The sequence below is a fragment of the Calonectris borealis genome, chromosome 18 (genome assembly GCF_964195595.1).
Source record: "Calonectris borealis chromosome 18, bCalBor7.hap1.2, whole genome shotgun sequence".
Classification (NCBI taxonomy): Eukaryota; Metazoa; Chordata; class Aves; order Procellariiformes; family Procellariidae; genus Calonectris; species Calonectris borealis.
In genome coordinates, this window is record NC_134329.1 from 165,979 (window position 1) to 193,045 (window position 27,067).

The following is a 27,067-nucleotide window of genomic DNA, read 5'->3' on the forward strand; positions in this document are numbered from 1 at the left end:
CCCTATAGAATAAACCTTTATTGTCTGGCTTGTGTTGGTACACATGTCAACGCGGGTGTAGAGACGGTGATGGAGGGATGAGCAGCGCTGAGCACGTGCTGCCCTGAGCTGGGCTGGGACGGAGAGCGGGGGCTGCCACTCCGGCTTGCTCCTTGGGCCCCTCGCTCCCTGGGTACCCCTTGCCTCTCCGCCCGCTGCCCAGCACGCAGGTGCTGCAGCCCCCTGGTGTGGAAGCGCCCCAGGGTGCATGTGCATGGTGGGAAGCAGAGTGTCAGGATGGGGCTGTGGAGTTGTCCCCAGGGAGGTGGCACCAAGCAGGGCCTGCGGTGGGCAGAGGGGCTTCCTCACAGGAGGCCAAGGAGAACTGCTCATGGGTGCGCTGCCTGTGGAATGCACTGGGACCTGGGCTGGGCTGCACAATCCTGTTCAGCTGCCAACCCACACCAGCCCTGACCCGAGGGCGCACCGTGCCCGGGCCTCCCCGGGGATGCAGGGGTGCTGCTGGCGGGACAAACAACTCCTGGAGAACAAATAACTTAACATGCTGGAGCGCAAGAGGCGAGCCAAGCTGGGGAGCATCCCCGGCAGCGCCTGCCTTGCCCTGCCCACAGGGTCAGCCCGCAGCCGGCCAGGGCAGAGGGAGCTCCAGCGAGGCAGCTCCAGCGAGGCAGAGGTGTGGGGTTGCCCTGGTGGCAGAGCCCCCCATCCCCAGCGCCAGCCCCGTGGCCCCCCCCAACCTTCCTGCGGCAGGCAGCTCCCCTGCCCACTGGCAGCCCTGAGGGCAGGAGGCAGCAGGGTGGCGGGCAGGGCAGGCTCTAGCACTCTTTCTGCCGCATGCGCAACTCGTGGCGACGCAGGTGGTTGTAGAGGGACTGCACGTAGGTGAAGACGCACTTGGAGTCCGGCTTCTTCCCCATGATCATCATGTCTTCCACCTCCACCAGGGGCACGCAGTCCACCAGTGTCCTGTGGAGACGCAGCCCTCAGCATGGCCTCAGGCGGGCTGCCCCGCTGTGGGGGCTAGGATAGGGGACCCACGCCGCCCAGGGCCTGCTGGCGCTGGGCACTGTTGCCCTCAGCCCTGCTCAGCTCCTGCCCGCCCCTCGGTACCCATAGTCCTGCTGTTCCTGGCACTGGGAAGAGTGTGTGCTGCCTGCAACGGGGGCTGCCTGCCTGCCTGCACCCCTTGCCACCCTGGTGCTCCCTGCCCCAGCTCTTGGTGCTGGCAGTCACCCCCTGCTCAGGCTGTGCTTACCCTCCTCCTCCTCCTCCTCCAGCTGATGCTGGTACTTTGTAGGGAGAGACCTGTCTGCCTGCCCATATGTGTCTGTGCTATGCCCCTGCCCCAAACACCACCAGTGGGTCCAGGGAAAGGCGGGCGTCCTGGGCACATGCTGCCCATCACTCCTGCCACAAGCCCTGGCCCTGCTCTCCTGCCTCCTGTCAGCTCTGCCAGCCCGGTTCCCACCCTTGTCCTAGACTGGAGCCTGGGGGGCCCAGGCATGGCACAGCACCACCGGTGGGATGGACACTGCCCAGCTTCAATCAGCTCGGTGCTGGCCTGTGCCCACCACCTCTCAGCCCGGGCCCCGGTGCCACGCTGGGGTCTGTGCAGGGCCCTACTCCAGCAGGTGCCAAACTTGGGGAGCCCTGGCAGAGCAGCCATGGCTGTCCCCCCATCCCTGCAGCCTCTGGGCTCTGCCACTGACTCTTTGGTGGGGTAGCAGCCATGGCTGTCCCCCCATCCCTGCAGCCTCTGGGCTCTGCCACTGACTCTTTGGTGGGGTGGCAGCCCTGCCCTCACCACCCACCCAGCTCCCTGGGCTACAGGTGCCATCTCTCTCCCCAAGCTAGGGCTCCCTGTGCAGCTGGGGGGTCCAGCTTGAGGGGGCTGCCAGCATGATTGGGGTAGTCACTGCGAGGGCCAGGCAGGGCACGGAGGGGAACCGGCCACCTCTGTCCCCTCGCCTTTTTGCTGGGGACTGGTGGCAGGGCGCAGAAGCAACCCTGCCACTGCTGCCATCCCCCCAGCCTGTCCGGGTCCCTGCACCCCTGCCAGGCAGTGCGGCAGGGGCCAGCACCCACCAGGGGACAGACAGTGCTGGCACACCCCAAGCTGCTGCTGCTGATAATGGCCGATGTAGCCATGAGCACCCGGGGCGGGGGCTGCGTCGGCACCTGCGGGCTGCTTGGCGCGAACTGGCAGCCCCCACTGATGCCATGGCCGGCCTGGCTGCTCTGGTCCCAGGGCCACCCTCCAGCAGGGGCTCTGCCCCAATGACAGCATGCACTGGGCAGCTCTGAGTACAAGGAGGGTCCAAACCCCAAGCTGCCACCCACCACCACAACACCTCTCCAAGTCCTCTCCCCCATCTCCCCAGGCTGCAGTAACCCCCCTGCATGCCTCAGTCCCCCCAGCACAGCCCACCCCAGATCTCTAGGCTGGCACCAGCACAGGCAAGGAGAGACCCCCAGCTGGTGCCAGCTCCCTGGTGAGCAGCAGGGCCAAGGAGAACCACCTGGCCCAGGGCTCTGCCAGGACCCTGCTCCTGCACCCTGCCACCCCAGCTCTCCCACGGGGCCTCTGCTGCGATGGAGTTGATGCAGCCATGGAGGCAATGGCTCCGAGCCCACAGTCTGGCCGACACTGGCTCCACCTCGTGATTCGGCTGCTCGGAGAGGGGGGGAGGCTGCGCTCAGGGCCTTGCGAGAGCCTGCATCTGAGCTCCAGAGGCCCCCCCGCCACCACCAGCCCTGGCTCAGGGGGTGATGGCAAAGCAACAGCAGTACAAGGAGAGCGGCTCTGCCCTTATAAAGCCATTGTTTGGGCCCCGGTGTGCTGGTGCCGGAAGGAGCCTGGGCGAGCAGCGGCTCCAGCGCCAACTGGGATGCCCCTGAAGACAGGCACAAACACTGCAAGACGAGGCAGGACCCAAGCCTTGACTCACACTTTCCAGGCTCCCCACTCTTGCCCATATATGAGCAGGCAGCACCTCGCAGGCAGGGCACCATCACCCACGCCTGGCCCTGCAGCAGCAGCTGCAGCTCTCCCCCGACCGGGGCTGGCATCCCCCGTGCACCCCAGGGCAGGAGGAAGGAGACAGCAAGCGCAAACAGTGATGCTGGGACATCCTGGGGGGGCCGCTCACCCACACGCAGGCAGCACCGCTTGGGCTCGTGCTGCTGCAGAGCACCCAGAGCAGTGTCCCCAGAAGCTAATCCCCTGGGTCAGGCTCAGCCAATGGGGAGGGAAGAGCTGCAGCAGCTCCGTTCCCGCTAGCGCCATCCTCATGGCTGGAAAGCCAACAGTGCCCCAGAATGACACAGTCCCCCCCTCCCCAAATCCCCATGGGTGCTATTCTGGAAGACCTGAGGCCCCCCAGCCGCATCCACCCCTCTCTTGGCCACAGCTTGGCCCTGCTGGCCAGCACCACCAGGACTCACCCCTCGCCCACCGGCATCCCCCAGCCTCTTCCCCAGCCGCGGCGGCCACTCCCCGGCCCCTCAGCCAAGCAGTGGCGGTGGGGCACGGGCAGGTATTTGGAGGGGAAGGTTCTCACCATCGCTCCCGGGGGGGTGAAAATGGGCTACGACTTTTTGGTTTTTACCAGCCCCTTCTGGACCAGGCAGCGATAGAATTCCTGAATGTATGTGTACACACACTTCCAATCCGGCTCGCGCATCCGGACCATGTCCTCCACGTCCAGCAACTGCGGACACTCCGCGTGCTTCCTGGGGGCAGGGAGAGAGAGGGGCAAGCCAGTGACCGCAGCCCAGTCGGGGAGGGGAGGAAGAGAGAAAACAAGAGACATGGATCAATGCAGTTCCCATTCCGCCCTGGGCAGATGCTGCTCTGCTCTCACATGCTCTGGGGGGTGCACAATGCAGGGGCAGGAGGGCTCCGGGCACCACCGCGCCAAGGCCATTCAGTGAGATTTGGTGGGGCACAAGCAAGGGAGGGGAAGGGCGGGTGAGCAGCGTGGAGAGGCGTGAGGTCCAGAGGGAAGGACAGACGGAGGCGGAGGAGGAGGAGTGAGGTGTTCTGGCGCGCCAGGTGCTTGGGGAGCGGGTTCCAGAGCAGAGCGGCGCTCTATATAGCCCCTATATAGACCCGCCGGGAGGATGGGGGGGGGCGAGCCCAGCCCTCCTGCCCGGCTCCACTTGGAACCACGCAGCACAGCCCTGGTGCAGGAAGCTCGGGAGAAGACGCTCACAAGAGCTGGAGGAGGAGGAGGAAGGACGAGAGGCCACCTGGCTTCCAGGCTGGAGAGATTGATGGCTCTCTCAAGTCCACGCACTGGTTCCCCAATTAAGGCAAAAAGTCCATTACCGGGAGCTCCAAGAGCCAGGCACGCAGCCCCCTTCTCGCTCCACTGAACAGCACTGCGGCACCCAGGGAGCTCGCAGGAGCTCCCAGCTCACGCCACTGCCCCGGGCACCGGCCAGGATGGGACCCACACCTGCCCGGCCCTGCCCCTGGGCAGGGTGCTGGAGGAAAGGAGGAGTGGGCGGGAGAGAGACAGAAGGAAGGAGAGAGGGGCTGGCTGCCAACCCTCCAGCTGGACACGCTCCCGTCTCTCAGCACCCAGGAAAACCAGAAGCAAAGGGGAAGGGAAGAGACTGGAGAAGCTGCAATGGTGTTTGAGCCCCTATAACTGTGGAAGGAGGCACCTGGCACGGACAAATCCTGCTCCCCAGGGGCTGCGGTCCCGCACCCAGCACCCCGAGATGGGATGTACTGCCTGCGGCTGGGCAAGCTTGGGGGGCTGCTGCCCTGCCTTTGGGTGCTCTGCCCCACACGCAGGAAGCCCAGACCCCCACGCCCACCCTCGTCACACCAGCCTGGGCTGTGCTGGCCTCTTCCCCCGCCCCGGTGTCCAAACCTTGTTGCACAACATGGGGGGAGTGATCTGATGGGCACCCACCTCCAGTGCCATCGCCCCTGCCCACGTCCCCCCTTGCCCTGGGCAGCAAGCAGGAGAGCCGCCCTCAGCCACGCCAAGTCCACATGATGGCACAAGAGCTACGTACTCTGCGGAGGAGAAGGCCACCTCAAAGTTGTGGCGGCGGTTCTGGGGTGTCAGCTGGCTGTAATCAAATGCCTCGGGGAAGAAGTTGTGGACCAAAGCGCAGAAGGCCATGCCATCGCTCCAGCTGGATGAGAAGTTCTGGATGTCCACGTGCTGCGAGGGCAGAAGAGTTACCGAGGGGCAGAGCGACCGGCCCTGGGGACAGGGAGAGGAGGTGGCACTCACCTCGTAGCCCCGGGTCTTGGCTCTGCACCAGTCCAGCAACATCTGCTTGATGCTGTTGGCATTGGGCACACCGAAGCTGGAGGAGCGCTGCACAGTGGTGTGTGCTGCTGCGGGGTTTGGCGAGCTGTGGCAGAAGACGCAGGGTGTTATCCACATGGCGCTTGCCGCCCCAGCCAGCCTGTCCCTGGCCCAGCCTCACCTCCCACCCTCCTTCTGCAGCTTCTCCATCATGGCCTTGCGAGCCTGTGAGGCCGATGTCTTGGGCAGGCTCTGAGCTTTCATCAGCTCCTTCTTCTTCTCAGCCTGGCGCCGCTCCAGCGCAGCCAGGCTGCTCTGCCTGGAGGCACTCTCGTCTTCACGGTCAAAGATGCTGGGAGAGAGACAGATAAAGCAAAGGGGGCCACGGGCAGCCGAGGGAAGGGCATGTGGTGGCCTCAGCCCATTGCCAGCCTTGGAGCTTTGGAGACCTCCATGTCCCTGGGACAGAAGAGGGGTGGCTTAAGGTCCCTGGCTGGCAGACACATCTCTGTGCCCATAGAGGGACCCATGGGGACCGCTGGAGACAGCGAGCGTGCCCCAAGCACCAGGAGGCTTTGGGGACATCCCTGCACGGGGACACTGCAAGCTGGGCAGAGAGGGCTGACAGGGACCGCTTGGGGCTGTCGCCAGGGAGGCACTGCCACTCACCTGCCCGTCTTCTTGGAGGAGGAGCTATAGGATGATTTGGTTTGAACAAATGTGCTGTTGCCATCTGCAGAGAGAAAGAAAGAGAGAGGCCTTGGCCAGGAGCTGAGGGAAGTGGCGCCAGGAAGGTGGGGGGCTCTGTCCGCGCCACAGGCAGGGATGGCTTGGCAGCAGCAATTCCCCTGGGGTTATGCTCAGAGGATGCGTAAGGGGAAAGAGCATCCTCTGAGTGTGGGGAAAGGACAGCAAAAGCTCTTACTGTCCGATCTCTTCACGTAACTCGATTCCATCGTTGTGGTACGGGAGGTCTTGGTGCCATCGCCTGCAGGGGGCAAGGCAACAAGGGATCAGCTGGGGCCAGGAGCAGCGGCACCCACACACATCCATTGCTGCCAAGCACCCTCGCATCCACATAGCGCAACAGGGAGAAGTCTCAGTGGCAGAGCCATGGCCATGGCAGGCAGAGCAGGGACAGATGGCATGTGCCCCCCAGGCAGAGCGAAGAAGCCAGTGCGAAGGAGCGGGGAGCTGGAGCATCCCTCAGCCCCCTGCAGTGACTCTCGGCTTGAGCTGCCCAGGGACTGGGAGAGCAGAGGTGTAGGGGACGGGAGACAGGCCCGAGGTGCAGACAAGGCCCCTACCACCTGGGGCGGAGGATCGGGTGGGAAGGCACCAGAGCAGATCCCTTAAAGATCCCCAGGCAGGCTCTGGGCAAGCCAGAGGAGATGCAGCAAAACTCAGCCCTGAACCACGGTCCTGCTCCCAGTGTGGTCAAACCAGACCCAGGACAAGCAGCGAGAGGGGCAGAGAGAAGCTGCGGTGGCAGAGCACCGGAAAAACTCTGCATGGCCTCCTGAAGGGCCAGCACACCGGCCATGCTGGGCAAGCAAGCCCTGCGCCGCCCCAGCCCAGCCCGTACTAGACTGGACGAGACGCTCGGTCTTGGTGACAGTGCTGCGTGCTGAGCCGTCGGCTGACTGGGTGCTCTGTGTGGTGGTGGTCTCTGTGGCGTGGCCGGCCCTCCCTGCTGTAGCCTGGCTCCTCGTCTCCTGCAGCCGCTGGTCCCGCTCCTTCTCCCGCTGGTCTGCAAATGTGGGTGGGAGACAGAGTCAGCAGCGAGAGGCAGGGGCAGCAGGCACAGTCCCTGCCACACCGTGGGTCCTGCCAGCTGCTGCCAGTCCAGAACTGGCTTGTGGGAAGGACGATGTCCTCAGCCCGGCACAGCCAGGGGTGCAGCAGAAGACCCAACGCGCTCTCCTGCTTCACCACAGCTGGACAGCCCTGCTCCAGCTCCCTGCCTGCTCCACCTGCGACGCCACTACCAGAGCCCCAACCCCTGCGGGGGTCACCATCCCCAAGTACCTCGCTTGCGCTGGCGCAGCTCCCGCATGGCGTTTCGGATCAGTCGCCGCTCCTCAAAGTCTGTTGTCCGATCCAGCTGCAGGAGGAGGTGGAGGTCAGCATCACCCCACTGCCACCAGCTCGGGGTCCCCTCGCCTTCCCCCAGGAGCTCAGCGGCAGAGGAGTTACCATTTTATCCAAAACATCCTCATCCTCGATCCTGTTCAGCTCCTCGACATTCAGCTTGCTCCTTCTCTCCAGCTCCCTCACTTGGACCTTCTCCATGCCGTTGGGCAGCTCCGGCTCCAGCCTCGGTGCCTGGGGCTGCTCCGCCACCTCTGGCTCCATCTACAACGACAGCACCATGCGACTGAGCCCCTGCCAACTTGGCCACTCCAGCCCCTGCTGCTCGGGGTCCAAGTCCCCCATCGCCCTGACACTTGCCCATGTGCCATGGGCAGCAGGGACCCTGGAGAAGATGTGCCACAAGTGGCATACGAGCTCACAGCCAGTGGGACACCGCAGGCATCCACAGCGATCAAGGCAGGCAAGGGAGCGCGACATCCCCCTCTATGGCACCCCCTGCCCTGGGAGGGCCCAGCAGTCTCTGACCTGCTCCCAGTCCGGCTGCCAAAATGTCCTCAAATATTCCCCACCCCCCATCATCGCAGGCTCTCAGGACCCTCCAGCAGGTATGGGCTGCCCGGATGCTGCAGGCTGGGCAGCGCCTGGTGCCCAGCAGTGGGCAGGGTGCTGGCAAGGCCAGTGCAAGCTGTTAGCAGCCTAGGGATTTCCAGGGAATTAAGGGACTTAGAGGAGAGAAGAGCTTGTGCAGGAGATCAAGAGCCTCCCCCGCATCCCTGCTCAGGATCTAGGCCAGCTCGGCCCCTGCCAGAGCAAAGCCAGGACACCAAGTCCCTTTCAGCACGACCCCCCAGCAATGCGCAGCAGGCAGCGGGCCAGGCCCGGAATAGGGCAGGCAGGCAGCAGAGAGGAGGTGCCGGCGTGGGGCTGGAGCAGCCCCGCTGCCCACCTGGCCCTGTCCTGCATCCCGCTGCCCCAGCCCGGCACCCGGCCCATGGCAAAGCCACCAGCGGGAGGTGACACCGGCCACACGCGCCCGTGCCACCACCTGCGCCTCACCATTGCTGTGTGCGGGCAGGGGCAGGACAGCTGCCTGCAGCTTGGCTGCCCGGCCAGCATGCCGAGCAGGCAGGCACCATTTGCCCTCCACAACATCGAGCCCAAATGGTGGCAGATCCTGGTGATACTGCATTGCCCGTGCACTGCAGCCACAGTCCCATCTCGTGCCAGGGGTTTTGCCGTGGCTCCAGACACCCCCGGGGCCGCCAGGAGCCCTGTGGGCCGGTGCCACCCTCCCGCCCCCCTGCCGGGTGCTGCCGTGGGGCAGGGCTGCCCGCACTCACGCCACTGTTGCTCCGGGAGAGGTGCAGAGCTGATTGCTGGCGTGTGCTGGAGAAAGTGGGTGGATGGGCCACGGGGCCACCGGGTTCCTCAGTGCCCTCAAAGTGGGCGCAACGGTCCTGTGCTTCCAGAAAGAGGCTGCTGAGGTCCTCCTCGGTGGGATCCTGCGGCCCCAGCCGCAGTGCCAGCAGGTCGAGGCGGTGGCCCAGGCGTGCCAGCTCTGCCCGCAGCTCCAGGTGCTCCTCCTCCAGCGCCCGCAGCGCCCGTGCCAGGGGCTGCACCCGCTGCAGTGCCTGCTCCAGCCGCCCCTCCACCGCCCCCCAGAAAGCCCCCAGCTCCTGCCGCAGCTCCGCCAGTTCGGCCGCCCCGGCCTGCGCCAGCCCCTCCAGGCTGACCCCCGGCATGGCAGCAGTGCTGGCAGGAGCTGTGGCAAGCCCCGCTCAGCTGTCCTCTGCCCTTTATAGGGGCGCTGGGGGCACCACCCCCGGCTGGAGGCCAGCCCGGCACAGCTCCGGGCTATTCTTGTCACAGCGGCTGGGGGTCCCACACAGGGGTGCCGAGGCAAGCGCCGACAGTTGGCAGCATTTCCAGCTCCAGGACCAGGTGGCTCAAGAAGGGGGAGCCCTGCCAAGTGGCCCCCCCACCCCGGGCAGCTGCCAGTGCCCTCGACGCCAGCCAGGGGGGACTGCGGGGGCACAGTGAGTGGGGTAAAGCCCCCATGTGGGATCAGCCCCAGACCATCGCCATGCTGGGTGTGCTCCAGGGCCAGGAACCACCCACGGGCCCTTTTGCCTGAGTGCCTTCCTGCTCCTGGCCGGCATCACCCACAACAATCTGACATCTCCAGCCCCAGGCTGGCGCCAGCGTGAGGGCCTCAGCCACCAGCCGTAATTTTCGGGGGCCCCTGTCCCCGCAAGCTGCCTGACAAATGCCCCAGGGGGAGCAGGTCCCTGCACAATGGGCACAGGCGCCACCCCACCAGCGAGAGGACATGCTGCAGTAGCCACTGTCCCCAGATCCCTGCACCCTGCCGGTCCCTCCCACCGAGCCCTACCTGGCAGGGCTGCCAGCACCGCTGCTGCTGCCTCCTCCTCCTCCTCCCTGCCGGCTGGGAGCACACCTGGAGACTGTGTCTCCTGCGGAGCAGCCAATGGGTCCCAAGCCCCCCACCCCGCCGGGCAGCACCGCTAATACCTTAATGAGAGCTGACGGGCTGCTCGGGCCAAGCCTGCCCAAGCGCATTAGCGCGGGGAAGGCACCCCTCTGCAGGCAGCGTGCTGCCCATGGGCAGCAGGACCTGCCGGCTAGTGCATGCAGCACTTGAGGGCAGCCCTGCCAGGCTGTGGGCACTGCCTGCTTCATGCTGACGAGGGCTGAGCTGAGGACAGAGTGAGCCAGCGGTGCCATGGCCACCAAGTGGTGCCACGCCACCAGTGGTGCCATGCCCGCAGAGGCAGCTGGGCGAGCCGGGTGCGTGGAGGGCCACAAGTGAGGCAGCACCGCACTTGACATCCTGGCTCCTGCCAAGGCCGTGTGCGCGAGCGCCTTGCATTACCTTAGATGGCCAGGAGCAGATAAAAGCACTCAAAAGGCTGCACACGCGGAGCTGCCTCCTGTGTGCACCCAGCCCTGCCGCCCCAGCACCTAGAGGGGCCACATCCCGCTCGCCCCCCAAAACAGAGCAGATGGATATTTTTTTTTTCCCCCAGTCGCACCCAAGAATCCCTCCCAGGCCAGGTGGGCTGGGGCTGCCACTCTGCTGTCAGCTCAGGATTGCAAAGCAGGAGGAGCCTGCAGCTCCAGGGTGGGTCAGAGACCCTTGGGGAGTGCCCCCCCCCCCCGCCCTGGGCAGGCTCCCCCACGCCACGGTCAAGGTCCATTCCCAGGAGGAAAAAGAGGGGTGGGTGGCAATGGGTTTTTCCTTGAGCTGCTGCCTCCCTAAAAGGTGTTTAAAACAGAGGGAGACAAAAGGCTCCCAGCCCACCTCTCCCCCAGCCCCCCGACTGTCTGCATACACGGCACAGCCCAGGGTGCAGCGGGCACATGTAGCTGGGGCTGTGGCTCCACGCACAGACCCTGGGGTCTCTTTTTAAAAAAAAACAACACAAACCAGCCAGAGCTTCCAGACCATGCTGCCATCATCAACCTGCCCGCCCTGGTCACTGCCCCCCACCCCAAGCCCAGGACCCCCCAGGACTTGCCCAAATGGGGCACAGCCCCACGGCACCCAACCCCTCTGGGCACTCACCTTGGTGACATTGCTGCTGACTCTGCTGATGCTGCAGATGCTGCTGCCGCTGCTGGGGACAGTGGTGATGCGGATGGGGGTGCGCCGCAGGGTTACCTCTGCAAGGGGAGCAAGAGGCACGCGGGGTTTGCCCCAGCCCCAGCCCCGCAGACTCAACCCCGCACCTGGGGAGCGGCTCTGGCTGGGCTGCCTGGCTGCTGCATGCATCCTGCCTCAGCAATGGGCACTGAGCTCTGGCACAGGGGACCGGCTCTGGGGACAGCCAAGGGACAGCGAAGCCAGGCCTCCTCACCACCCCGGCTCACCCTCTTCCCCAAGGAAGGGCACTTTCCGCAGCGCTCCAGCTAGAGCCAAGACCCCCCAGTGTGAGGGACGGCCCCAGGAGCATCCCAAGCCAGCCACGTCTGCGGGCAGGCAGGGCTGGATCAGGGGCAGGGCTGGATCAGACACTGCGCAGCAGTGGGGATGGGACACAGCAGGACAACGTGGACTCCCCCAGACCAGCAGGTCAGTGGGGTCAGAGCATGAACGTGGGGCAAAGGATGGGGCAGGGCTGCAGGGACAGTGTAGGGGGTTGGGGAAGGACCCCGGGCACGAATGTGGCAGGACGGTGGGGATGGGGACAGGCTGCAGGGCCAGATAGCCTCCCAGTACTGAGATGCCCTGAGCAGGCTGAGCATCCCTGCCAAAGGGCGAGGGCTGCCAGGCACGCTCCTGCTCACGGCCTCTGCTCTTCTGGCAATGCCCACGCTCAGCCTCCAGGCTGCCAGCATCCAAATGCCACTGCTGCTGACATGTCCCATCAGTGCCTGCCCGCCCTATCGCTATGCAGCTGCCCATTGCTGCCCACCTGCCTGCTGGTTTCCACCTGCTCACTGGTGTCCACCACCCTGTCAGTGCCCAACTACCCACTGGCACCCATTTGCTGCACTGCCTGGACTGCACACATCATCCTGTTGGGAGCACTGTCCTACAGTGCTTATGGCCCTGCCAGTGCCTACCTGCCTGCTGGCACCCATTGCCCCCATAGTGCCCACCTTCCCGATGGGTGCCCACCTGCCCACCTCTCCCAGTCTCCCCTTCTTGAGTGATGCCCATTCGTGCCCATCATCCCTATGGTGTCCAGCTGCCATGCTGCCCATCTTCCCCATCCCGTCTTCACAATGGGTGCCTCTGCCCACGCTGCCCATCTTCCCCACCCAGTCTCCCGACGGATGCCACCTGCCTGCACTACCCATCTTCCTCATCCCATCCCCCCGATGGGTGTCCCTGCCCACACTACCCATCATCCCTGCCCGGTGCCCACCTGCCCGCTGGCTGCCGGGGGCGGCCACGACACGGGGCGCAAGGGGCTGTGCGCGCCCATCCTTGATCTCGATGGTGAAGTAGGTCTTCATGCCGTCGAGGCCGGGGCCGGGGCCAGCAGGGCAGCGGCCGGCGAGGACCGGGGCCGGGCGCTGCTCTGTGTCTCCGCCGCCGCCGCCCCGCGCGTTTTGAGCAGGCCCCGGCGGGGCCGTGCGGGGCCCCCGCTGCCATTGGCCGGGCCCGGCCCGCCCCCCCGCGCCGCCCGCCCCCGCCGGGCCGCCCGCTGCAGCGGCCGCCGCGCTGGGGGCCGGCCCCGGGCTCGCCGGGGTGAAGCGCTGGGCGCGCTCCCGCACCGAGGCGGCCCGCGGCGGCGGCCCGGCGGGGCTCGGCCCTGCGGGGGACAGGCGTGGTGGGGTCACCGAGGCTGCAGCGACCCACGGGTGTCCCCACCACGCAGGCTGCACCCCCCTCCGTGGACACAATACAGGTAAATCCCCGGGGTGTCCTGCCATGCATGCATGCAGCCCCCTGACGTGCCCTCTACAATGCATGCTGCCCTGCCGCCCCAGGGTGCCCACACGATGCATGATGCCACCCCACCCCACTCTGCCCTGCCACACATGCAGCACCCCACGATGCCCACACGATGCATGCTGCCCCCCAGAGACCCCACCACACATGCAACTCCTCTGGATACCCTGCCACGCATGTTGCCCCTCCCAGGGTGCCTGCAGCCCTTCAAAGCTTCCTGCTTCTGCTGGGGCCTGGCTGCTCATGCACATGGTTGGGGAGGGATGGATGCTGGACAGGGGGCAAGAAAGCAGGCGGGCAGCCATCAGCCAGCCCCGCTTAGCCAGCAACATCCAGCAGCATCCTGCCACCACAGAGCTCCATGCCTGCCCAGGCTCCGCCGGGGACCTCCTGCCACTGGGAAGCAGAGAGAGTGGAGGCAGCCGCTGCTGGGACCTTACCCATGTGGCCAGCCAGGCGCGCAGAGGGGGGCACTTGCTCCCACCGGTGAGTGTTCAGGCGAGCCGGGGTCCCCACTACGTCCTGGGTGGGCACTGCCACTTGGGAAGGGACAGACCAAATATGCGAGGAACAGGACAAGGGGAGCAGAGGGTGAGCATGGCACAGGGTGCTGTTGCCATCCCTGCCGCCCCTCTCACCCCCAAGCACAGCACCCTGGGGTCCCCCTCCCTGTCATCCCACACTCCCCAGAGCATAGTGCCAAAATCCACCAGTACTCGCAAGCTGCCCTATACCCCAGGCAAGCCGACTTTGCCCTGAAGTGCCAAACCATGCCGCAGAGGAGGGCAAGGCAGAGATTGGAGTACCTGCGCCCTGTCGGGGCAGTGAGTGGTACCTGGGGTCTGTGCCAAGAGATCGGGATCACCCCTGCACCCGCCAGGCCCTGGCATAGCAGGGCCTGTCCAGCATCCCCTCTGGAGAAGAGGGTGAGGGGGCGCAGTGGCTCAGCCCCCCACCCAGAGGGGTGCAGGCAGGCACCGAACAGGCAGCGCTCTGGCCTGGGGCTGGAGTCACTGATGCCCAAGTGAGGGGGCTCAGCCTTTCCCCAGTACCCAGGTTTGAGCCCCCAGGTGAGGCAAGGGGGGGCGGGTCCTGCGTGCTTCCCTCTGCCGAGGGCTGTGCCATGCTGCAGCCAAACACGCCCCAGCATCTCCCCAGGGTTTCTGCCTTCCCAGGAGCCAGCAGTCCCCCAGAGCTTCTTGGAGGAAGGGGACCTCTGCTGCAAGGGTGGCTCCAAGTAGGAACCCTGACCCTGGGGGCAGAGAGCTGCTTTCTCTTTCTCCCCGCCGCCATTTCCTCCCAGCACAGCCGCAGGGATGGTTTTCCCAGCAGTAGGAAGAGGGCAGCTGCTGGCCACCGCGATCCCTCAAGGCTGCAAGGAGGACCCAGAGGGTGCTGGGCCCCGGCCGGGCCAGCGAGCGTGGCCCCGGGGCGGTCGGGTGCGGCCCTGGGGGGGTCGGGGCCAGCCGACACGCAGCTCCCAGCCTTATTGGGACAAAGAATGCAAAAAGCCAGGGTTTGCTGCCGGCACCGATTCCCTTTCATGGCCCTGCTGCCGCCCAGCCTGGAGCTGGGGGACTGGTAAACAGCCCGCCTGGCACCCCGCTCCCCCGGCACCCAGCTGGGGCAGGCACCGCCACGGGTGGCAAATGGCCACTGGCTGGGGATAGCCCTTGGCCTGGCCACATCCTGCCCTCACATTCCTGCCCCAGCCTGCATGGACTTAAGTCACGTCCCCAGGACTGACACCCATCCCTGTGCTGCCGGGATGCGCATGCCGCAGGGCAGGGGGACAGTGGGGGCCCCCTAGGGCAGCACTGCCCAGCTGGGGGCGGGGAGCACAGCCCAGCGCTCCTTGCCCATGGGGCTGCACTTACCCACTGGCGGCTCCCCGCACTTCCCGGCCAGCCCCGGCACCTGGCCACGCACCCTGACACCAAGCTGCAGGGAGGGAAAGGGGCAAAGCAGTCAGCTGGGGGGGCCACACACACCCCCCCATGCCATCAAGCTGCCTTGACCCATGGGACCGCCAGCCCCTGGAGAAGAGAGCAGTGGTGGCCCCAGCCTGTGCCACCAGTTAGGTACCTGGCTGCCCTGGCTGCCAGCACTGGGCTGGCCCAGGGGGGGCTGCTCCACCTGGTGGCTTTGCCCCTCACCAGGCTCCTGGGCAGTAGCAGGACTGCCTGGGCTCCCTTCCTTCCAGACTGCCTGGTGCTGCCCCTTGGGCTGGGCAGTGCCCAAGGAACACGGTTGGTCTGGCTCCGGCTCCTTGCCACCATCTTTGGGCTCCAGACTGGGCTCCAGGACTGGCTGCAGCTCCAGGAGCACGAGGGTCCTCGAGACCACGGCTGCGGGAGAGAGAAGAGGCTCCGCATGGGGGAAGCCTGCTCCCATGGCCCCACCAAGTGCCCAGGTACCCTGTCCGCACTTTTGGGAGATGCCGTGCTGCCCTCTCCATCCTCCCGCCCCTGCCTGCAGCTGGCCTTGGTGCTGCTCTGGCCCTGGGCATACACCCAGATGGGGCTTTGCCACCAGCATTCACAGGGACTCACCCTGGGCGCTGGGTTTCTGGGGGTCTCCCGTCTGCCGGCTGCATAGCTCCTGCATCTCAGCCGGGACGTGCTCCTGCTCCACCGCATTGTCTCGCTCGTGGGCCTGGGGAGAGCAGGGGGTGAGAACGAGGCCAGCCCCACTCTAGTCTCTGACCAGGTCACCCTGTCCCATCCCTGCCACCCGGTCAGGGACATGCCACAGGCTGTGGCCTCTTCCCATGCCACCCAGATCCCTGCCTGCACTCTGCCAGGGATGGACAAGCCACCCTCTGCACAGGGGTCACTGCAGGAGGCTGGCAGGGGGACAAGTGTCCCCACACCTCGCTGCCTCCACCAGGCAGGGAAGGGGGGATTCTGTGTCTACTGAAGGGGGACTTAAACCCTGCGTACCCCTGGGGCTCCTGGCACTCCTCTGCGTGGGGCTGATAAGCTCCAGGGCATGGAGCAAGGAGCTGGCTCTTGGGTTCCTCTGTGGCCTCTGCCATGAGTACACCAGCCTTGCTCAGCATGGATGCCAGGAGGTGGAAGGGAAGGACAGCCCCTGCCCCATGCCCCTGTCCCCTCTTGCCCCCCAGCCCAGGCACCTCAGGGCTCCGTGAGGCAGGGAGCACCCAGTTTTGCATCACCCTGTCCCCGCCCGCGGCACCGGCAGCTCTGCTTGGCAAATGCTCTGGGCGCAGGACCACACGATTACATCAGAGTGGCAAGGAGACACAGATGACAGGTGCATCCCTGACACACACCTGAGCAGGGCCAGGGTGTCCTGGTGTCACCAGCCAGGGCACAGGATGCCAGCCCTGGCTGTGCCAATGCCTCTAGGAGCACCGCAGGCTCCAGGTGCTGATGTGACTCAAGGGCGGGAGGAGGCAGAGAAGGGCTCATACACCAAGGGGGCACAGGGGAACCAGGACCCAAACCCAGACACCACTGCAGCTGCTGTTTAAGGGAAATGGCCTTGGGTTTGGAGTAATCAGCCGGACAGAGTGGGACAGCCCCACCAGCTGCTTGGGACATGTCCCAGCATGGCCAGGACTGGGGGCAGCATGCCAGCACATCCGGATGGGGAAGGCAGACAGTGCTGAAAGGCAGCACAGGGCCACATCACCCCCACAGCCTCTTGCCATAGCCCTGGGGCAGGCAGAGGGGGAAGCTGGGCTGAACAGAGGTGGGGATCCAAGCCTTCCGCTCAGCTGTAGTTACAACCACCGCTTCTCACTTCCCCACCCTCCCTCCCAAAGGGCAACTCCGCATGGCGTCTCTGCAGGGACCTCCTACTGCCACAAGAGCCATAGTCCCCTGCGGGGTCACTGCCACTGGGCAGGAAAACCAGGCTTGCGCCGGTCCTTCCAGCCCTGCCCACCAGCTCATCTTTCCCCCGGCCAGACAGACCCCACCATGGCTGGTGGGCACCAGCCTCCCTCCAGAGTGAGCCCTGGCCCCTTGAGGGCCAGCAGGAACAAACAGCATGGGGAGGAGGATGGGGGATCAAGGTTTCTGCCTGTGCAAGGAGATTGATGCAGGCAGCTGCCGCAGGCAGGACAAGCAGCCGTCGCCTCCAAAGAGCGCCTGCAGAGCTGCAGAGCCACAGCAGGGAGGGGTGCAGCAAGCGCACTGAGGGGCCCCACAGACCCCTTGCCCACAGCACTTGCACCAGGTTGCGTCCTCAGCAAGAAGGCCAGGGACACCCAGGCCTGAGCCCCCAGCCCCAGCTCACCACTGCTGGGGCCATCCTGGCACAGCTCAGCTGCATCCCCCATGTCTCCGGAGACTCCAGCTCCACCTGCCCTGGGCTCCTCGAGTGGGCGAGCCCAGCATGCCCAGGGGTTTGTGCCCCAGGCAGGCTGGCACAGGAGCCCAAGGGAAGGGCGAGAAGGTCTTCAGTGGTCCTGTACCCCCAGCAGCACCCTGCTCACTCACCGCTGAGCTTTTGGGCTCCTGGGCAGGGGGCTGCTCTGCAGCCCCCCTGCAGCTGCTCTCGTCCGGCCCAGCCAGCACCAGCTGCTCTGCATCATCCTGCTGGCTGCTCTCCCCACTCCTGGCTGTGGCCAGGGGCTCGGCACTGCCCTCGCCATGGCTCTCCCCGCTCCCGGCCAGGGCTGGCGGCTCGGTATCGCCCCTCTGGCTGCTCTTCCCGCTCCTAGCCAGGGCTGGCGTTTCAGCATCGTCCCTCTGGCTGCTTTTTGCATCCCTGGGCACAGCGGGGGGCTCACTGCTGTCCCTCCGGCTGCTCTGCACGTTCCCAGCCAGGGTTGCGGCTGGATGGGAGCAAAGGTGGTGGTGTTTAGGAAGGAGTTGCTCATGTCCTGGGCTCTCCAGGGTAGCCGCCCCGGGACACAGGGATGGTGCCTCACCTTCAATCTCCTCGGCTCGCAGCTTGCGGATGGCAGCTCGGATCAGCTTGCGCTCCTCATACTCACCCGCTGCCCGCAGCTGCAAGAAGGAAAGACCCGGGAGAGAGGCAGGGTCACCCCGGCACACGGTCAGCCCCGGCACACGGTCAGCCCCGGCACACGGTCACTCACCAGTTTTGTCAGCTCCTCCACGTCGGTGATGGTTTCAAGCTGCTGGGACAAGGAGGCCAGGGCCGTCTGCTGCTCCTCCTCCAGGCGCCGGGACCTGCACGGGGGCAAGAGCAGCTGGCTAGGAGCTGCCGTGGGTGCTCAGGAGCAAAGTCCTCTTGTGGGCAGCCAGGAAATTCAGGCAATGGGCCCTCCCGACGTGCCAAGCCGCTTGGCGCCGGGCTGCTCCCACCCTCGCGCCCACCCAAATCTATCCAAGCCACAGTGGGGCCAGGCATCAAAGCCACCGTTCCCTGGGGCAGAAGCAGGGGGTGAGCGGGACCCTGGCCCCACACCGGACTCACCGCGGCCAGTTCTCCTTGTTGTCCTGCCGGTGGCTGCTGCGCTCCGGGCGGAAGCGCTTGGATGCCAGTGCCTCCTCGTCCCGCTCCAGCTCCTGCCGCTGCAACTCCCTGATGGCTGAGCGGATGCGGCGCCGCTCAGCCAGGTCCAGTGTTGCTTCCAGCTGGGTGTGACAATGCAGGGCTCAGCACTGGCTCCGGCCACTGTGACCCCCTGGCTCCGCCCCAGTGCCACCCTCTGCCGGGCTGCCCACGCGCCGTACAATGGGGCCGTTTGTCTGGCGAGGCCCACGTGCACAGCACATGCTGCCCGGCACTGCCTGGCCCTGCGGGAAGTGGGCACAGCCCCCCCAGGGGCAGGATGCTGGGACCAGCCATAGCAAGGAGGGGCTGCCATGGTGGCACCGAGACTTCCAGGCATGTGAGGGGCAAGGAGACAGGGGCATGAACGGCCATCAGTAGTCCGTGCAGCCACCAAGGGTCAGTTCCCTGCAGCCCTGTCCCCCTGCCACTAGCACAGGGACGAGCCCTCCTGCCCATGCCAGCCCCTCCAGCAGCAGCAGGAGACAGCAGAGAATCCAGTTCCCCTCCCACCCCCAAGGCCCCCAGGAGGTACTGGTTGGGAGGGTCCCAGCAGCCCACTGAGGAGGGGTCCCCCCCAGGCCCCCTGCAGCCCTCCCCACCCTCACCCAGCACTAGGGGATGGCGGGCGGCTCTCGAAGCCAAATGCATGAGCGGGATCTGTCCTAAATCAAAGTCCAACCCTCTGTATGTGGGCAGCACAGCCATGACCCCCCGCCCTGCCACAAACATCTCATGGGTGCTCCTCAGCCCACCCAAGGCCACCCGCCAGGACCTGGCATGGGCACCCAGAGCAGCTTCCCCTCTTCCAGATCCCAGCCCTGCCACCGGCCCAAGTGCTTCGAGGGGGCCATGCACAGGCCCCCATGCTGAAGGGCGGCAGAAGGCAGCTGGATCTGTGGGGAAAGGCCAGCCAGGGCAGGCACAGCCCCACTGTCCTCCCACTGTCCTGCTGTGGGACATTGGGACCAACCCGGCGCTGGGAACCCAGGAGGCAATTTCTCATGGAGCTTGATAAAAATAAACCCTGTGACCCACGGCAGCTGCTGTCAGTGTCAAGCCCTGGCACGCTGGGAGCAGCCGCAGCTGCGCCATGGGACAAAAGCATCAGTCCCCTCCTTTCCAGTCCCACAGGCCACTGCCAGGCCACCCATCCGGGCTCTTCAGGTTCCGCTGCAGCAGGAATCCAGGGTTGGTCCCTCAGCTGGACCCAAGCTGAGCAGTGCCGAGGGCCCCAAACCACCGCCTACATGTAGAAACCCCTCTGCACAGACCCCCCAGAAAAGCCATTGCCCTTTGCCCTCCCTGCTTGGGGTTTGGGGACTGGGGGGGATATTTCCATCCCAGTGAAGCCAGCAGGCACAGAGCCACCAGGTGCTGCCCCAGTGGCAGCCAAAATTGTGGTCCTCCAGCCCCTGCCAGCCTCGAGGTCCAGCCAGGAGCAGCATCCTTCCCCAGCTGGGAAGACCCCAGCAGGATGCTCAGCAGTCAGGACCGCCGACCCCCAGAGCAGCTCCGCCCCACCAGTCTGGCACTAAAAACATACGCAACCTCGCGGGCTGCCGCCTGAAGCCGGGGTGCTCCCTCCCCACCACGCCAGTTGGCAGTGCCCTCCCTCCTAGCACGCTGCAGCCGCTTATTGCACCCCACAGCAGCGTAAGCATCTGCCTCCTGTCCAGAGCTGGCACTTCCACTGGCGCAAGGGCAGGGAAGTGGCTGGGAAGAGCAGGAGCCACTGCGCTGCCAAGGCAGGGGGATATCAGGGAGGAAACCAGCCCCTCCATCCACAGGGGCCTCCCATTTCCCATCGGCGCTAGGCCTGCCTGCCCTGGGCAGCTGCCTGCACCCTGGGGATGCTGCCACAGGCAAGGACATTGGCTGCCACGGCAAAGGAACTGAGACGGGGTCTTTCCCTCTGCTGCTCCAGCAGAGTCAGTGGCCACCCTGGCCAGCCAGGAAGCCCAGCTCCGCTGTGCAAGGGGTGGCAGCAAGGGGCTGGGAGAGCAATGGACCCTGGTCCAGCCCAAAATGAGGGGCTGGAGGCAGAGGCCCCGTGGCAAGCACAACTCTCCCCACAGCCCTGCAAAGCCTTGAGGACAGAAAAACACTCCTCAGGCACACGCTGGGAGGCTGAGGCCCTGGCCCTTCCCTAAATAAGTTGCTGGCGGTGCGTGGCTCGGCCCCGGCAGCTGGGTCAGGGCAATGGTGGGGGCCGCAGCTGCAGGAGCCGGGTGTGCCGGGAAGGGGGGGACATGATGGGACCACAGCCCCATGCACCTGAGAGCAGGAGACACCCTGGCACCCGCATACTGCATGACACCCACCCGCCAGCTCCAGGGTCTGCCCAGAAAGCTCCAGCTAGGACCTGACCTGCACCCGGGTCCTGGGAAGCTTTTCTCTGCGGGAGAAACGGCAGCAGGGCAGGAGAAAGAGCCTCGTCCCAAGCCCACGTCAGCAGGGAGTCAGGATGAAGCAAATGAGTGGCTTTGCAGGCTCCATGGCCAGCGGCGAGGGGGAGCATGCCAGAAACCACAGCTAGAGCCAGGGAGTGGGAAGGGGCCAAGGGGCCCAACCCTGCCTGCATGGGCAGGCCCAGGGATCAGCACATGCCAGGGCCCCACCGGCCCTGCCCAGCCGGCAGCAAATTACTGGTTACGAGCAAACGCCCGCCTCGGCACACACACAAAGTGGCTTTGTGAAAAGGGTGCTGGCAAGGCACCCGTGGGCGGCTTTCCTGATGATGCCCGAGTACAGCAGTGTTCAGAGCCCCAGCACAACTGGCGGCTCCTCTGGGAGGGCCGTAATTAGCCCTGCATCCATCCGGCTCCCTGGAGCGGCAGAGCACAGAGCACTTGGGAAGCTGGAGCCCGGGTACAGGGAAACTGCTCTGGGGACAGGAGCCAGGCACATCAAGCACTTCCTGCAGCCCCAAGCTTTGCTGTCACCTTTGGAAGGAGCCACGGAGAGCGTGGCTGCCTCCCAGGCAGAGAAAAGCAGGAAGGACAGCTGGGTGACGGGGACATGGCACGGATGCAGCGTTCCTCAGGGCCATTGAAGCCTTTCCCAAAGGTGTAAGAAGAAGGGGACCACATGGCCGTGACTTTCCTAGCTCAAGCCTGCCCTGTCTCTGCCTGCAAGGGGATTTGCATCCTGCCTGTCTAATTAATCAGGATGAGATCTGGAGGGGCTGGGAGAGGGGAGCATTCCCCAGCCCAGGGCCAGCAGACCACAGCCTGGAGCTCTGCACAGCCCTGAGTGCTCAAATAACCCCCTGCTTCCAGACACGCAACTAAGGGCCACCCTGCAGCAGCATCCACCCCGTTCCCCACAGCTCCCTCCCTGGGCTCCTCCAAGCCCCTGGTCACCTTCATGCTGCACCACAGGTTCATCTCAACTGGCCTCCCCAGGACTGGGGTACCAGCAGGCAGCTGGGGAGGAAATCACACGGATGCCTACATGAGGGAGATGGGGGGCAGAAGCTCCCCAGCAGCTCCCAGCCCAGCCAGCACAGCAATGGTCCCAGTGAGGGGGCTGCAGGGACCTGCTCACGTCCCCCAGCCTCCTTCTTCCAGGACCTCCAGGGACGTCACACGCTGCTGCCAAGGTCTCACTTGCTGGGAGAAAGGAAGAGGAGGAGAAGCAGCCTAGAGCCGAGGGCTGGGAAGAGCAGAGGAGCAGGGAGGAAGCAGTGGGAGAGGCAGTTTTCCCTTATATGGGCTAATCCTCTTCCAGCTGAGCAGAGCCAAAACCTAACCAGAAAGAAAAATAATTCGTTCTCCGCCTCACGTCAGCTCAGAGCAGGCTTTCCCCAGCCCAAGCTGCACAGGCACAGGGTGCTCTAGGGATGCAAAGCCGCAGCAGGCCAAAGACCAAGCCCCGGGGAGAAGCGGTGCTCGCCGTGTGGGTAAGATCCACCTCCCCAGGCTGCTGGAGACCCAGCCGTACCACAGACCCAACACCCACCCCATCACCGCCCCCAGGGCTCCGTCTCAGCCCAGAGACCTCAGCCGGGAGATGGCAGAGCTGGAGAGAGAAACCCAGACCACCCATCCCCACACCTCCAGGGACCCCTGTCGGCCCTGACGTCACCCACAGAGAGTGGTGGGCTCCTCAGCCCATGAACAATGGGCAGGTCTGTGCGTTGTCACCCAGAGTAAGCTGAGGATGGCACATCAGGAGGCTCTGGCAGGGCAGTGCAGCCCCCATGCTGACCCCCTGCCCATGGCCCGGCACAGCTCCCACTTCCCGCTGGTGCCGTCGCACCCTGACTCTTTCCTGTTCCCATAGACGTGCCTTCCCGGCTGACTCAGCTTCCTGCTGTAACCATTCCCCAGCGCCGGCTCAGGCCACCCTGCGCTCAGCTCCCAGGGCACCCAGCAAACCCCCAGCCCTGAGCCTGTGGTGACCCGGTGCTGGAGGGGAGGTGGCAAGGCTGCCTGAAGCTGGGCGGCACTTTATAGGGCTTCCTGACACAACAGCCCTGGCTGAGCAGGTCAGAGCCCAGCACCCAGAGTCGCACCTTTGGGACACACAGGTGCTCATTCCCTATGAGCCCCCCCAGGCCCGGCAGCTGCGAGGCCAGGGCTCGCCTCTGGCTCTTTCTCCCAGAGGAAGAAATGGAGCAGGGAAGTGACTCGGACGTTGCTCCAGCAGCTGCCACGCAGGAGGGGATGCCCAGCCATGCAGGCACAGGGCCTGGGGAGCAGGCCCTGGCACCAAGCCAGCCCCAGGCAGCACAGGAGCAGCGACCTACACCAGATGGCAGCCGGCACCGGGAGAACGGTGAGCAGGTAACTGAGCCGGCGGCAGGAAATGTCTCAGGCAGGAGCCACCGGCCAAGGAGATGAGCCAATGGACAGACGTTACAACCTGAGCGCGGGAGCGAGCAAGGAGGCCAAAGCAGCAGGGCCGGAGTCTCTGGAGTCACTGGGAGAGGATGGGGGCTTGTGCTAGAACTCAGAGCTCCGACCCAGGCCAGCTTGGGCTCCTCCAGGTGCTGCTGCCCGGGACCCCCCAAGCACTGCAGCAGCTCCTTGCCAGCGGCCCCGCTCGCCCCCCAGGCTGGGGGGCAGCGGCAGCTCCACTACCTGCAGAGGCGCAAACGGGCCCATGCTACCGCTCAGCCCCTGGAGCCAACCCGGTTGCCCGCTCTGCCCGCGCCTCGGACAGCCACCACCTCCTCTCCTTTGGCGGGGCACCGGGAGCCGGGGCGTCGCCGGGCACACACCGACCCATTCCCCCGGGAGCCGCCACAAGCGAGCAAAGGCTGCGGGCAGCGCGCGCCGTGTCCCGGTCCTGCCCGCCGCGGGGACTCACCAGCTTCCGCAGCGCTCCCTCGTCCATGCCGAGGAGGTTCTCCTGGGACATCCTGCCCGCCGGCCCGGCCCGCCGCTGCTGCCGGCCAGGGGCTCAGCGGCAGCCGAAACAACAAAGGAGGAGGGGGGACGGGACGGGGCAGCTCGGCTCGGCCCGGCCCGGCCCGACCGCGCTCCACAGCACCGCCGCGGCCGCCCGCTGATTCCCACCGCCCCGCCGCGCCCCGCCCACCCACGCGCCCTTCGCCGCCATTGGCTCTTTGCGTCAGGCGGGACGGCCCGGCTCCGCCCGGCTCCGCCCCGCCCGGCCCTTCCCGGCCCCGCCCACCCCAGCGCGGGGGCGGCACCGTCCCTGTGGCCGCCGGCGCCGCCGGAGGGTGGGCGTGTCCCGGTGCCGGCCGCGGCCCCGGCCCTGTGGAGCCGAGCGGAGCCGCCGCGCAGGGGGGTCCGGGCTCCCTCCCGCCCCACACGGAACCCCGGGACTCGCCCCCGCCGGTGCCGTGCCACGGAGCTTGGGCCTGGCCCGGCGCGGGGTCGGAACCTCCGAGCGGTCACGGTGCACTCGGCCGCTTCCCCGTGGAGGCGTCCCGGCGCAGCCTTTCGCGACAGCTTTTAGCAAACCCCCAAATGTGGGTGTAGCGCTGCCTGCAGAGCGGCCCTGCGCCCCCAACCCTTCCCGCTAGCGCAGAGGGATGGGAGAGGGCGATCCCTCCCCTTGGTCAGCCTAGCGGAGCCTGCAGCCCGGGCCGGCTCCATCCAGGGACCCCTCAGCCTGTCCCTGCCCGGGGGCTGCTCCTGCCCGCAGGAAAAGCTACTGCACCTCCAGCTTGCCAGGTGCGGGGTGGAGCGTTGCTCACCACCTCCCGCACGGGGCCCTGTCCCCACCGCGCCTCGGGGGAGATCCCACCATGGGGGGCACCAGTGCATGCTCTGTGGGACTCGTTTTAGCCTCTTCCTGACACCTCCAGAAGATTAATTCCCAGGGCACCGCCAGAGCCCCCCACCCCGCAAGGGCTTCCCGGGGACATGGGTGTGTTGCCCCGCACGGTCCCAGCCTTCGCTCGCGCTCAGGAGCTGCTTGTGGTGTTCTCAGCGCTTCCTGGCCCCACACCGTCCCACAGGACTCTGGTTTGGCCTGTTCCTCTCTCAGTCTGACTTCTGCTGCCCCAGGACAGGGTATAAATACTCCTGTGCCACTCACAGTGGGCCAGGGGTGGGAGCAGCGGGGGATATAGGGGTTTAGGGAGGTATATATTCCTCCAGGCTTCCATCCTGTCCCAGATGGCCGTACCAGAAGGACGGCCAAGCCCGGGTGTCAGGGTGGAGGGAGGATCCCGGGGACACTCTGAGCTTCCCACCTGCGAGGCTGCAGCCCTGCTCAGCAGATGGTGGGGCTCGATCTTGTTTCTGGGCCAGAAGTACTCCCTGGAGAGGACCAAGCCTGGCCCACTCCTGCGATCGCCCAGAGGTGCTGTGGGCTCTGCAGAGCAGGCAGCTGCCACCTATTTCCAGCTCCTGGGAGAAGTGCTGCCCCCCTGCCCTGTCTAGCAGCCCAGAGACCAAATGGCTTCCCCAGTGCAGGTCACTGACATCCAGCTCCTCTGGGAGTTTCCAGCTCTCTGGGGAGGTGCATGGGATGGAGCAGGACCACAGCCTCCTCTGCCGCAGGAGAGGACCCACCACTGCAGGCCAGAAAAACGGGGTGCAGTGGAGGTGCCTAGAGGGTCCAGCAGTTTCCATGCCGGGAGTGTTGCTGGTTCAGATGTCCCAATCCAGGCCTGTTTGACAGCCGGGCAGGCATCCCAGAGCCCTTTGCTCCCTACTCCCCTGGACTCCCTGGCAGCTCTCCGCTCTCCGGCCCTAAGGAGCATTGGGTTCCGCTGGAGCACAATGGCCCCTTCCCAAGCAACTGTGCTAAAGCCAACCCCTCTAAGCACTGTGCCACCCAACAGGTCCTTCCTATCCCTCTGCCAGCCTCAGAAGCGACATGATCTTCACTTGCTGGGTGAGCCCTGTGCTGTTGGGCTGCCATGTGTGCCATGCAGGGGTCTCCACCGCCTGCAGCTCTGCTCATTATACAGCCCCTTGGCTGAGTTGTGCCTGGGGACTATGCACCGGGCACACACCCAGCTCTGAGCAGTTCGGCAGCACAGCTGGCAGCAGCTCTCCTGCCTTCGGGGTGTGTGGGGGACCCCGCTGGCAACCTTGAGCTGGTGGGGGCGCAACTGGTTTGTTCCCCAGCCCCTCTGCTAGCAGCAGCACTGGGGCAGCGGCACTGGATGCTGGTGCACAGCTGGCAGCGTTGATGCTGGGCTTCCTGCACAGAGCACCCAGCTGCAGAAACACGCTGAGCTATGCTAATAAAGCAGCCTTGGATGCACAGCTCTCGGCAAGTGCAGTGGTGTTTCTCCTGCCTCTGCTTCTGCAGGTCTGCACCCCTCCCGGTTTCATTCATCCAGACACATGCTCACAGACCCACTGCAAAGGGCCAGCGCAGTAGGGAGCCCACAGCCCTGCTCTGCTCCGTGCAGCATCCCCCCAGGTCTCCCCAGGGCTGTGGGTGTGCATGCAGACCTCCTTATTCCTGTGAAAGTGGAGCAAGGAGAGATTTATAAAACCCTTGGGGAGCACAGGGGCTCCAGCTCCAGGCCTGGCTCTGGGGAAAGCAGGGAGGGCTGCGGGCTGCTGCGCAGCGCATCAGCACTGGCAGATGAGGGTGCAATCTCACCTGCTTGAAGAAATCACAGGGCGGCTGTCCTATGCCAGCACAGGCAGACAGATTGCCCAGCAGATGGGACAAACCCGCGCCAGGGAGCAAGGACCTGGGCGGGTGCAGGGTGGCTGGTCCCTGAGGGCTCCCCCAGACAGGGGACAAGTGCAGCAAGGGGAGAAGGGTCAGGAATCCTTTGGGTTCCCGTTGGAGATGCTAAACATAATGTTAAATACCAGTGATGGAATTTTATTGTGCCAGCATGTGTCTGGGACTGGTCTGGCCCAGGGGCCAGGGGCACCTGCCTGACTCAAGGATGGGACAATGCAGGCCAGGGTAGGGACCTGGCTGCAGGGCCAGGCAAAGAGAATTCAGACTCTTTCAAGCCTGTGGCCTTTCCGCTGGGCATGGCAGCAGAGAAGAATACAGGGGCAGGTGGTGCCCTGCTGTCCTGCCAGTGCCATCCTGGCAGCACAGACCCGCAGGCAGTGCAGGGCTGTTCAGGCTGCCAGAGCCGTGGCAGCGGGGAGAGGAGGGTCCCGGGACCCCTCTCTCCTCCTTCCTTCCACCTGCTTCAGCAGCACATGGGAGCTTTCCCGGCCTTGTCCCTCCTCCCGGGGGAACACCTGACACCCACAGACCTGTGTTGCTCCTGCTCTCCCCACACCCAACACTTTGTGACCACTCCCAAGGTCACAAATCAGCTGGATCTGGCTGGCCCCATCTCCAGAGGAAGCCAGGGAGGGGGTCCTGACACCCC

General features: G+C 65.5%; 1 protein-coding gene across 1 annotated transcript; it reads right to left on the reverse strand.

The window, feature by feature from the left end:
- On the reverse strand, positions 1-23,657 carry SMTN (smoothelin). The gene is made up of 20 exons (XM_075167116.1): positions 23,599-23,657; positions 18,205-18,365; positions 17,864-17,957; positions 17,693-17,771; positions 17,259-17,596; positions 15,342-15,444; positions 14,875-15,137; positions 14,667-14,730; positions 13,230-13,328; positions 12,260-12,649; positions 10,954-11,051; positions 7,470-7,628; positions 7,302-7,377; positions 6,859-7,023; positions 6,199-6,261; positions 5,943-6,006; positions 5,455-5,625; positions 5,256-5,379; positions 5,032-5,183; positions 1-966 (listed from the first exon to the last, which is right to left on the reverse strand). The coding sequence occupies exons 1-20, from the start codon at positions 23,647-23,649 to the stop codon at positions 816-818; spliced, it is 2,865 nt and encodes a 954-aa protein (XP_075023217.1). The 5' UTR covers positions 23,650-23,657; the 3' UTR covers positions 1-815.
- Between the last annotated feature and the right edge of the window lie 3,410 nt (positions 23,658-27,067).